General features: G+C 33.6%; 1 protein-coding gene across 5 annotated transcripts in view; it reads left to right on the top strand.

Annotated features, from left to right (window-relative positions):
* The window catches only part of USP15 (ubiquitin specific peptidase 15), a 144,391-nt gene that overhangs the window by 59,133 nt on the left and 72,069 nt on the right, over nucleotides 1-13,189 (top strand). For all 5 annotated transcript variants that reach the window (XM_002823463.4, XM_002823464.4, XM_009247970.3 and 2 more), the window contains 2 exons: nucleotides 1,965-2,110; nucleotides 6,232-6,293. In XM_002823463.4, the coding sequence (XP_002823509.1) occupies nucleotides 1,965-2,110; nucleotides 6,232-6,293 (208 nt within the window). The remainder of the gene's footprint in view (nucleotides 1-1,964; nucleotides 2,111-6,231; nucleotides 6,294-13,189) is intronic.

The following is a 13,189-nucleotide window of genomic DNA, read 5'->3' on the forward strand; positions in this document are numbered from 1 at the left end:
AAATACTTTGATAGCTCACAGAAGGTGTATATAATCCTACAGAATTACCTTTATAGTCTCATTTCTATCTCACTTATTCTGCTTCAGCCACATTGATGTACCAGGTTATTCTAAAACATGCCAAGCACATTTGCACCTCAAGGCTTTGCGTTACTACCCCTACGCCTGTAATGTTCCCACATATGTAAATTAGATCGCAAAACTCAGTGAAGAGGAAATTTCCACGTTTGTTTATAACATGTTATGTACACAGATGCCTGTATTAATAGAAAAAACATCCAGAAGAAATATCAGAATGTCAACAGTGGTTATATCTAGGTAGACATTTTATTTATATATGTCAGTATTTTTGGTATTTTTGCCAAGAGCAAAAATTATTTCTGCCCTCAGGAAACATTTATTCATTTTTATAGAAAGATTAAAACAGCTCCCTTCCTTGGCTTCTTCCTTTATCCTCTTTCTAGGTAATGTTTTGTTTCTTGATCTTGGTGCAATTTACATGGGTGTGTCCACTTTGGAAATTTATCACAAGATACTGATGATTAGTGCATGTTTCTGTATACATGTTCACTTTAATAAAAAGAACGAAAAGAAAAAAATAGAACCCTGCCAAAGTAGAAGGCAGTACTGATAAGGCTTGGCTATGTGTTCCCACCCAAATCTCATGTCAAATTGTAATCCCCCATGTGTTGGAGGAGGTGCCTGCTGGGAGGTGTTTAGATCGTAGAGGCAGATTTCCCCCTTGCTGTTCTTGTGATAGTGAATGAGTTCTCATGAGATACGATTGTTTGTGTGTAGCACTTCCCCCTTCGCACTCTATCCTGCTCCTCCATGATAAGATGTGCTTGCTTCCCCTTCGCCTTCCACCATGATGGTAATTTTCCTGAGGCCTCCTAGCCCTGCTTCTTGTATAGCCCATGGAATTGTAAGTCAATTAAACCTCTTTTCTTCATAAGTTACCCAGTCTCAAGTAGTTCTTTATAGCAGTGTGAGAACAGACTAATACAGGTACTAACAGTATATTTATTTTATGTAATTATTTAAATATTCTGGGTGATTTGCTTTAAGTTTTGAGATAATGCTGTTGATATTTTGAATTAGTGCCTTTTTTTCCTACTGATTTAATGCCCTTATCAAAACCTCACTGACTACAAGACTATTACAAAACATTAGCTGCGAAGTAGATAGTATTATTGGACTAAATTATGTAGGATAGATATAGGTTTTCATATTTCTTTGGAGAACATATATTATTAAGTTTAATATTTTATAATTTTTTTCAAAACTAACCAACTATTCTAAAATTTAAAAGTATTCTGTATTCATATATCATAAAATATTTTGATTACTATTTTCTTGAGTTGGTTAGGCAAGTTATTGACCAGAACTAGATGAAATTTCAGTAAATTGATTTAGAAATCAGAAAAAGACATGGCTTTACCTTGAAAATACTAAATTTTGGTGAATACAGACATCCCTTCAAACAAGGCACTTTCTTTTTTACTGTGTCCATATATTCTAGTTAGCTGTTCAGTTTAATATAAACTATTTTTAAATTGCTTATGTGATACTTAAAAAATTTTGCATCTGTAATGTCTCTTAATCATACTTTAATTTCTAATTCCTACATCTCCTCAGAAAATATTTGAATTATAGTATGTTAAAAGTTAAAGTTTATCCTGTGTAGCATAAATTGTATTTTAGTGTTAGGTGATTGAACTCTTACCTTTTGAGATTTTAAATTCCCCAAGTAATTTGTTGGAGTACAAATACCATTTTTTCCGTAGAAAGCACACTTGGTCTTAAAAACCCTTTTGTTTGTTTGTGTTTTATAGATTTATTACATATTTAGTCTTGATTTTCTATTAGTATTTTAAAGAATTTTTGTGCTGGTAACATTTAGCTGTATGTGGTATATTTTGAAATACATACTATATTTATATATCTTTCCTCCTTAAATCTAGATACAATTGAAAAGGAAATAAGAAAAATCTTCAATATTCCAGATGAAAAGGAGACCAGATTGTGGAACAAATACATGAGTAATACATTTGAACCACTGAATAAACCAGACAGCACCATTCAGGATGCTGGTTTATACCAAGGACAGGTATTGTTTATTTTAAGCGTACTATACATGAAGGTTTTTGGATTCACAAACTTTTAATAATTATCCTGGTAATATATAATGGGCTCTACTGTTTCTGGCTTCTTCTTTCTAAACTCATCTCTTGTCTCTCCTTGCTGGTTACTGACTCTGACTTCTGATTCCCTCCTTGAGCTTGGGAATAATCTACTTGTTAAAAAGAAATCATTTTTAATTAGAAAAAAATCCCAGCTAATATTATAAGGTGGGTCAGCTAACTTTCTATGAAAGACCAAGTAGTAAACATATATGGAGCATCTCTTATTTACATAGTTCTTTGTTACAAATTACAGTTCTCTGCAGGCCATAAAGTAGCATCTAAAACGTTGCCATTGCAGTGCACAAAAACAAGCATAGATGATACATCAATAAATGAGTATGGCTATATTCTAATAAAGCTATTTATATAAATGTGCAGCAGGCTAAGTGAACTGTAGTTTGCCAGCCCTTGTTGAAAGGTGTCAGCTCCCAATTTGGCTTTTTTGTTTGTTTCTTTGAGACGGAGTCTCACTCTGTTGCCCAGGCTGGAGTGCAGTGATGCAATCTCGGCTCACTGCAACCTCTGCCTCCCAAGTTCAAGTGATTCTCCTGCCTCAGCCTCTTGAGTAGCTGGGACTGCAGGCATGCACCACCACACCCAGCTAATTTTTGTATTTATAGTAGAGATGGGGTTTCATCATGTTGGCCAGGATGGGCCAGAATGGTCTCGATTTCTTGACCTCTTGATCCACCCGCCTCAGCCTCCCAAAGTGCTGGGATTACAGGTGTGCACCACCATGCCCGGCCAGTATTTTTTTAATAAAGTATTGAGAAATGAAGAGGTTTAGTCACAGTCAGCAAGTCCTACTGATTCTATCTTCTAACTGTGTCTTGAAGTAATCTCTGTGCTCCATTCTCAGCCCTTATCTTTCATAGTCTCTTCACAAATTCCTCTATCTCCAGGCTCTTGTATGTCTGTTCAATCTTTCTTCCTTTTTTTGTTATTAGCAGATAACCATAGGACAGTCTTGTTTTTGCAAGAATACTCATTCTAAAATGTAAACTTCACTCTCTTCCTTTCATAAACTTTTCCTGGTTCCTTAATAATTAAGTCCAGGCACTTTAAGCCAGCATGCAAGTTATGGTTTAACCTCCTACCTACTCTTCCACCATCTTTAGATTATCTTTGTTTTGTGGTTTATACTCAAGCAGTACCAAACAGAACTGCTTATAGTTCCCTGAACACACTATGCTATTCCATATTCTTGTGCTTTCTGATGTGTTATTCCATCTGCCTGATGATGTACACGTCTTTGGAGTCCCTGTATTCATCCAGCAAAAAGTCCTTTTAACCATCCATATAATCAAATTAACCATCCCATACCATCATGTAGGCCAGCCGTATCAGATTATTCATCCTTCAGGTTCTAGCTCAAATGTCACATCATCTATTCAGCCTTCCCTATTTCTCTCAATATCCATTGAGGTACAGGATGTTTCTACTTTGGAGAAAAGAATTGCTTCCTTAACTTCCACAAAGATTTATGTATATTTGTTTTGTATCGTTCATTATATGCTTTAGTTATTTGTATTTTAATCTCCCCAGACTATGAGGTCCTTGTTTTGGTTAGACTTTGTACCCTATTTTTATTTTCAGAACCTAACATGCCCGTTGCTCTGATAAATGGAAGATTTTTTTGTTTTATTTAAAAATTACTGTTAACATCAATAATATGATTCTGAGTTGTGGAAAAATTCAGATAAAGTGAGGGAAATTAATTTTTAGTAAATGCCAACTATATGTCAAGAATTGTACTAGGCTGTCAAAATACAGTGATTTTCAGATTTATTTTAGTCATTATATTCTTAAGAGAAATCTTACAAAATCCAATATGTATTACAGTTAAAAGGGAAACGAAGCTGATAGAAGCTTGAAGTGTGGACCTTGGAAATCCACTGATTAGCCAACACTGCCCTTTTATGTAGCCAGCTCTCTCTTTCTGTCTTCCAGTAGACATAACCTGTCTCCTTGGTTTTCATCCATTAGGCCTTGAGGTAGCTCCAAAAGTACAATTTGAAATCTATAGAATTCTTTATTTAAACCTTTTCAGCAATCCTCTGAAATGAGTGTTACTCTTTTCATCATGTACATTAGAAAACTGAGACTTAGAGAAGTTAAATAATTTGATGTTCTTAATAGGTATGTATTTATCAGATGGCAGATGAGAAAATAATTTAATAAGATTAAATATCCTTAAGGACTTGACCTTTAAAAACAGGAATGTTTCAAAGAATATTCATTAAATTTTTCAGACTTTATAGTAATTCTTCAGCCAGAGAAGATAAATGAACTAAACCCTGTCCTGGACCTTCTTTTTTTAATCCTTAAATTGAAAATATCCTCGCTAGAAGATAAAACAAAGACATATTATTGAAGAGTTTGCCCCCCAAAATGTGAAGCATTTCTTCTCTCCTTTTTGTGTGGGTTTAATTTTAATTTTGAAATCTTTTCAAAAATATTTTTATTTTGAGTTAAAGTTTTAACTATAACAAAATTTTATTCAGAAAATGATACACTTGAATAAAGGATTGAATTTTAAAATTTCTGATGGCCTTCAGCATTAGTATTTGTAGTTTTTAAAACATGGAATTTTAAGTATACTGTCAGGAATGAAGGCATTATGGTTAAATAATTATATTAAATGCATAACTTTAAAATCTTCTATAGCTAAAATCTCTTGTTTTAAAACTGATTTAAGTCCTCAAATGATTGTAAACTTTATATGTATATTTATACATATAGTTAATATGTAACTGTTATCTTGTATAAATTGCAGTAAAGCAAAACATTCTTGAGAAGTTAAAAATCACTCTCTAAGTTCTACTTTGTAAATCTTCAAAAATTTATAAAACTATATCGAAATGAAAATCAGAAAATTGAGACAGTGATTACTTGTCTCTAGTAGGTAGGGAGAGGAAGGTGATCAGGAAGGGATCAGTATATTAGGTACATGGTACATTTATTTTTTATATGGTACAAATACACTTTTTAATGTGTGAAATAATAGATTTTTTAAAGCTAACTTTAATATTTTAATTAGCATCTCTTTTAACAACAAGATTTCATGAATTTTTTTTAAATCAACATTTTATTGTTACATATACTCTGAAACATGCTTACATTTTACATAGCTAGGCTCTAAATGCCAATTTATAAATGGCCTGGAAACATATAGTTCACAAAAATATATTACTAAGCGCATGTAGAGTAGGTTATGAAATTGCAACTTTAGGAAAAAGACTTAATGAAACAGTAAATGAAATGTATTCAAATTTATAATGCCTTGGATTTACTTCACGTCATATTGTCTGTATTACAGTTTTTCAATGGAAATTGTAGATTTTAACTTTTTATTGGTATTATCATATATAAAGTATAGCTCTCCCTAAGCCTATACTTTTTATTTATTAGAGGTGATTTCTGTCTGCCTCATCCATGCTGTTAACAGAGAACTTCAGTCTGATTCTCATAAATGGGACTCTGTCATTTGTATATTTAAAGATTCTATAATTTCCATTGTGATAATGTAAATACACACTAATTTCAAAACCCCAAATAAATTCTACATAATCTGTAATTTGGAATTATCTGTGTCACCCTTCATCTGCATTTGCATAAAAATAAGTTAACCAAGATCCTATGTATGTTCAACAACTGCAAACATTTATTGTGCATCTGTTATTTACAGAGTTCTCTGTTCAGCCTACAAATACAAATAGAAAATATATTCTCTAAATTCAAGGAATTTATATTCTGTTTACTTGGTTTAAGTTTTCTTATACTTAATAGAACCAATGGTTTCTTTACAGTTTATCTTCTAGGATTCCTTCTCACTATCATTACTGATTTCTTGTTATTTGAGGTCTTTTAGTCTCCCCTGCCTAGCTTTGGAATCGAAATGCAGATTACCTGTTCACCTTGTCTACTGTTTTCCTTTAAATAATCACAGAGTTACTTTAGTTTCTTAGTTTATCCAGCTATCTTCTAAAGTTATTTTAACTTCAGAGTTATGGAAAAACACACTTTTATTGTGTCATATTTGCAGGTTTTAGTGATAGAACAGAAAAATGAAGATGGAACATGGCCAAGGGGTCCTTCTACTCCTAAGTAAGTGCTTCCACTTCTTATGGCTTATTGTATGATTTTGAAGCTCTTGATGTTAGATAATCAAATCCACAATGATAGAAAAACCTAGTTGTGTATTGCAGAAATTCATGCCTTCTTTATATTTGAGTATTTTGTTCTTAGTATACAAGCTATCTAAATTTGCTCTTAATTAGTATGTTACTATTTTAAAAGCTTCCAATTCAAATATCTTAAGGCATAGTATAAATATAAATGAGAAAGTTGCATTGTCTAATACAGTCAAATCATTAAACATTTGTTTAATTTCTTGAAGCTTTTTTGTGGTTATTAAAAGTATCTTAAAATATTTCTTTATCAAAATGAATCTGATGTGAAAGTAATATATTTATTCAAATGAAAAGTTTTAGAATAAAAAAGAACAAATAGAGATAGAGGAGTATATGAGGTATTTTTGAGGGTAAATGAAAGAAGAATTAGGAATCTTTTTAGCTGTTTTAGAACTAATAGATCTACACTCCATTATCAAAACACAAGGCCAGTTGTGTTTAAATATACAGACTTCTCAAAGCTTTAAGATGTAATATGGTACATGTCCCCCCATTACTGTAATGTTTCTGTTTCTGCAAAAGGACACTTTATAGTCAAACACATTAATATTTTCTCAACAAATATTCACACTAAGTGGGATAAATAAGGACTATAAGTAGCATTATATCAGTTCAGGTTAGGTGCCACCAAATGAACTGTGAAAAAATTTTTAAGTTTTCAAAGCTTTGGAATTTCAGATGTTCTGATAAGGGATTGTGAACATATATTTTGAAATTCTTAAAATAATGATTTTTTTAAAAATTAGTAACAATTTAGTACATTTTAACCAAGCAAATAAAAAAATCTGCTACTTTATTTTATTTAAAACTACAGTGCCCTCCAGGGGCAGTGGCACATCCCTGTAATCCCAGCACTTTGGGAGGCCAAGACAGGCAGATCAAGAGGTCAGGAGTTTAAGACCAGCCTGGCCAACATAGTGAAACCCCATCTCTACTAAAAATACAAAAATTAGCCAGGAGTGGTGATGCATCCCTGTAATCCCAGCTACTCGGGAGGCTGAAGCACGAGAATCACTTGAACCCAGGAGGCAGAGGTTGCAGTGAGCTGAGATCATGCCGCTGTACTTCCAGCCTGGGCAACAGAATGCAACTTTCTCCAAAAAATAAATAAATATATAAATAAATAAAATAAAATAAAACTACAATGTACCTTTTATAAGTGGTTTTCTATCCTTTTTGTCTTACATGAAGTTTTTTTTTTTTTTTCATTTAAAAATATCATGAGAAGGCACCTAAATATGTTAATTATATGGAGGTGATTTTTATTCTTACCCTACTTAGTTGGATGTAGTACAAGGGTAGAACTTAGTACAAAAGTAGAACTTTTATTAAGAAGATGTGAATATTAAAAGCATGTGGGTTGAATTATGTAGATTTCATAACTGATGAAGGTTTAGATAGGAATATTTTTTGTGAACATTTCCTTTTAGCCTTCAAAGCAGAACCACTGTTGTTTCCTAAATGTTTAGATTGCTATGTACTTGCTATATCTTTAAATTATTTTTGAAATTACAGAATTGTTTGTGGATTAATATTAAAAAAAACCCATGAATTCTAAAGATTGAGAAATCTTTTCTACTTAAAATGACTGATTTTTGCCCAAAAGATAAGACTAATTTTATATTTTCTTTTATTCCCTAATAGCACAATATCATTTTTATATATTCCAACAACTGTAGTACTTGGCTTTGTGTGAAAGAAAACAGAATTTCCTGTATAATACCCAACACACCATACTCATGCAATAAATATTGGTGAATGCAGGTGCTGTACTAGAGATGACAAAAGTACAATTAAGAGTCCTATTTTTCACTGGATCTACTAATTGAATAAGGATGCCATATACTAAAGCATAGAAAAGTTAAATATCCATTCCCTATAAAATGTAAGAAATACTATGCAGTAATATGTCATAAATTGCCAAATAATAGTTTACTACAATACAGAAAAAGATTTGCACCTGTGTATGAAAAGATTCTCAGAAAACTAAGAATAAAGGGAAATTCTAACGATACAGCCTGTGTACCTCAAGTCTATAGCAAAAGTTTATATTTCATTAAGAAATTTTGAGCACAATTTAAGTAAGAGTAGGAGATAAGAAAGAAGAAATAAAATTCACTGTTCGTATATGATATAGTCATTTGTATAAAATCCAAAACAGCAAACTACTAGAACTGAGAGAATTCAGCAAGATTGTCTAATATAAGATTAATTTATAAAAAGCAGTTGTTTTTTCTATACCGAGAGATCAGCAATCTTTTTTAAATGTTTTCAGCTTTGTGGGCCATATGGTCTCTGTCATAACTATAACTGCTGATGTAGTATGAAAGCAGCCTTAGACATCATGTCAAGACATGGCAATGCCTGTGTTCCAATAAAACTTTCTTTGTAAGTAGATGGCAAGCTTGGATTTGGCCTGTGAGCCATAGATTTCTAACCCCTGCCATTTATCATGAGAAACCCACTTAGAAAATAGTCTAACAAAAATTAACTTAATTAAAAATGCATAAAACCTTCATGGGAAAAATAAATCTAAGTTTATTAGAAAATAAAAGATTGTCTTGTGATATATGGCTTAACCTAGTAATGCCTGTTTTCTTTAAAGCACATCAGTGTCTCCTGTTCAAATTTTTTTTTTTTTTAAGAAACTTGACAAATTGATTTTAAAGTTAGCATAGAGCAATACAGGTCCAAAATTAGCTGAGTCAGTTTTGACAAAAAGAGGAAGGAAGGAACACTAGACCTTCAAGGTAATTGAGAATTACTGTAAAATTATACTAATAAAAACAACATAATGCTAGCAAAAGAAAGGCAAATAGATTGGTATAAACTAGTAATCTCAGAAAGATTCATGTATATTTGACAACTTGGTATATGATGTGGCACAACTAGGTAGTGAGGTTGCTTAAAGAAGATGATTGCTTAGATTTAGTAGGAGTACTAGCTATTTGGAAAAAAAAGAAAGCTAGATCCCTACCTTCAACTTCATATGCAAAGGCTAACTCTTGAAGGATTAAAGACCTAAATAAGAAATATAACACTTACATTTAATGAATTCACTTATATTTAGTGAATATTCACTTATATTTAGAGAATAGTAGGCTGGGCATGGTGGCTCATGCCTCTAATCCCAGCACTTTGAGTGGTCAGGAGTTCAAGACCAGCCTGGCCAACATGGTGAAACACTGCCTCTACTAAAAATACAAAAATTAGCTGGTATGGTGGTGGACACCTGTAGTCCCAGCTACTCGGGAGGCTGAGGCAGGAGAATCACTTGACCCCAGGAGGGGGAGGTTTCAGTGAGCCAAGATCGTGCCACTGCACTCCAGCCTGGGTGACAGAGTGAGACTCTATCTGAAAATAAATAAATAAATAAATGTGAATAGTAGAAATTTTGGAGAATAACTACATCATAGGGATCATAGAACATAATGTTCAAATTTAGTAGATCTCATTACATCAGAATTAAAGATTTCTGTTAAAAGAACTATACACAGAGTTAAAAGTCAGATGTCAGCTTTGGAACTTTTAAAACCTAAAGGGAATGATACCTGTAATATATTAAGAACTCTTATAAGTTAACAGAAACAAAGAACAATAGCTTTTAAAAAATAGGTAAAAAGATACTAACAGACAATTTAAATAAAGGGTAGCCAAGTGCTGACAGGTAGATGAGAAGATAGACAAACTCACTAGTAATCAGAAAAAAATGAAAGTAAATGAGATACAATTTTTCACCCATCAAAATGACAAATATTTAAAAGTTTGCTGATGCCAAGTGTTGGGTATGGTGTAGACATCTGTGTACTTAACGATGTGAGTGTAAACTAATACTGTTATTCTGTAAATCAGTCAATAGTTAATTAAATCAGAAGTGTTTAATCCTTCTGACCCAGCACTCAGAGGAATTTTTAAACAGATCTTTGAGGATATAATCTTTGTAGCTGCATAGTTTGTGGTAGTGGGGATTTGGAGATAGCCTAGCTAAATATCCATCACTGGTAAATAGAGCAAATAAGAAAAATGAAATGGTAGTAACAATGGTGAGATCTTTAAAACTAGATGAAACTTTAAAACATACAGTTGAGAGAAAGAAACAATGAGATTCATAAATATTTAAGAACATAGAAAAAGCACAGTAGAAGGAAATCAGAGTAGAGATAATAGGAGGAAAAGAGGAAACAAGTTTGAGGAAGTATCACTTGCTAAATTTATTTATATTATATTTCTATAGTTGAAACGAGGATACAGATTCTTTTTTCTGGATGAAGGCTGGCTTAAAAAAAAATAAATAGGGCTGGGCACAGTGGCTCACGCCTATAATCCTAGCACTTTGGGAGGCCAAGGCCGGTGGATCATTTGAGGTCAGGAGTTCAAAACCAGCCTGATCAACATGGTGAAACCCCGTCTCTCCTAAAAATACAAAAATTAGGCATGGTAGCAGGCGCCTGTAACTCCAGCTATTCAGGAGGCTGAGGCAGGAGAATTGCTTGAACCCAGGAGGCAGAGGTTGCAGTGAGCCAAGATCACACCACTACACCCCAGCCTGGGTGATAGAGTGAGGCTCCATCTCAAAAAAAAAAAAAAAAAAAAACCACACACACACAAATATATAGAATGCCTCTGTGTTCATTGAAAAGCACATTTTAGGCTGAGCAAGGTGGCTCACACCTGTAATCCTAGCATTTTGGGAGGCCAGAATAGGAGGATCACTTGAGCCCCGGAGTTCAGGATGACTCTGTGCAACATAACAAGACCCTGTCTACAAAAAAAAAAAAAATACAAAAATTAGCCAGTTATGGTGGCATGCACCTGTAGTCTCAGCTACTCCAGAAGCTGGGGTGGGAAGATTGCGTGAGCCCAGGAATTCAAGGCTGCAAAGAGCTATGATGACACCACTGCACTCCAGCCTGTGCGACAGAGTGAGACCCTGTCTCCAAAAAGGGGAAAAAAAAAAAACAAAAAAAAAACAGAAAAGCATGTTATAAGCACATGATGTTAGCTTAGGCAAATTTAACTCCAGCACAGGGCATGTAATTTTAGGTCCTTAGGAAGGACTTCAAGATATTAAGATGTAGAACAGTTTATACTCCTCAAAATTGTCACATTTGCCAGAAGACAACCCCTGGCCTTCAAGATGGCATGAAAATGCTAGTTGTAATATATATCACTAACCTGGAATTTGTCCATAATATTGCATAGCGCATAACCAGTTCCTAGCTAGGGATAATTAAAGCTGTAATATGGTGATAGAAGAATCACTGGTAGAATTTATTAAAACAGTTTCCTGGGCCCCATCCTCAGAATTTCTTATTCATTATATCTGGGTGTGGCTCATTTCTAATAAGCTTGCAGGTGACACCAATGCTGTTGGTCTAAGGATGACACTCAAATTTTGTAGGTAATGTTTATTGACATTTACTAGGTGAACCACATAGTGGCATCCAGGGTTCCCACCCCAGACCAGCAAAATATAAATCTTTATAGTTAGCCAAGGAATTTGCATTTTAAGTACTTCATATGAACAAGAAAATATAAGAATATTACAGGTAGGCACATGTGAAACCACATGTTAGTATTTTGTCTGTTCTATACTGCTGAAAATAGAGGAACCTACTTAGTGCTCTGATGTCCTATTGTATTGGCCCCATTTTGATTAGATTTGAAACTGTGTATCTTCAGCTGAAGCATATATTTTTGGGCTACTTGAGAAGAAATGCTAAATATTCAATAAATGTTAAGGGTAAAATTTAATTTAAAACATGTAGTCATTTAGTTACAAAAAAAATGTGTATATGCTTTTAATCAGCACCTAAAACAACTCAAAGTCTGTACTAGAAATCTAAGAACCTACCCAAAAAATACTCACTCAAAAATTTTCTGGTCAGGCACAGTGACTCACGCCTGTAATTCCAGCACTTTGGGAGGCCAAGGTGGGTGGATCACTTGAGGCCAGGAGTTCGAGACCAGCCTGGCCAACATGGCGAAACCCCGTCTCCACTAAAAATACAAAAATTAGCCGGGGGTGGTGGCGGCGCCTGTAGTCCCAGCTACTCAGGAGGCTGAGGCTGGAGAATCACTTGAATGCAAAAGGTAAAGATTGCAGTGAGCTGAGATTGCGCCAGTGCACTCCACTTTGGGTAGCAGAGCGAGACTGTCTCAAAAAAATAAAAGTTTTCTAACTGAGTATTTCTACTAGAGATCAACATAGAATTTGAAATTTTTATTTTTATGTTCATGCTGCACTTTTAAACACTACTTGTTTTATCAGGACTTGCATTTCTTATCTAGTTTTTAAGTTTGATTTCTTAAACAGCCTCTTAAAAACATGATCTTTTCTAATGATACCTTAGAAAAAGTTTTCCCCCCTAGTTTTAAAAATTCTGTTAAATTTCACTTTTTTTTTTTTTTTAAGAATGTTAGCATTGGGTGGATGATCTAGTTGTTCTATTGCAGACGTGTAGCTAGTAAAATCTTGGATTTCTAAAAAATGATTTTACAGTGGGATCATTATAGAAACCTGGGGGTTCCTAAAGAGAGAATTTGATTTAAATTTATTCATTTTCATTAATTAGTCAAAAAGTATTGTCAAAAGACATGTGCTTAAGTATTTGGTGAAAAAAAAAATAAGAGTCATTGATGATTTTGAAGAGGTGATTTTTCTTGGACTAGAAAACATCCAGAGAAAAATGTACCATCATCCAGAATAGGACATGAGTGGCAGAAAAAAAAAATCAAATGGAAAACCATGCTAATAGCTCTTACTCATACACTGTCCCTCTGCCATTTGTGGTGTTCTGATTAAGGGAA

The sequence above is a fragment of the Pongo abelii genome, chromosome 10 (genome assembly GCF_028885655.2).
Source record: "Pongo abelii isolate AG06213 chromosome 10, NHGRI_mPonAbe1-v2.0_pri, whole genome shotgun sequence".
Classification (NCBI taxonomy): Eukaryota; Metazoa; Chordata; class Mammalia; order Primates; family Hominidae; genus Pongo; species Pongo abelii.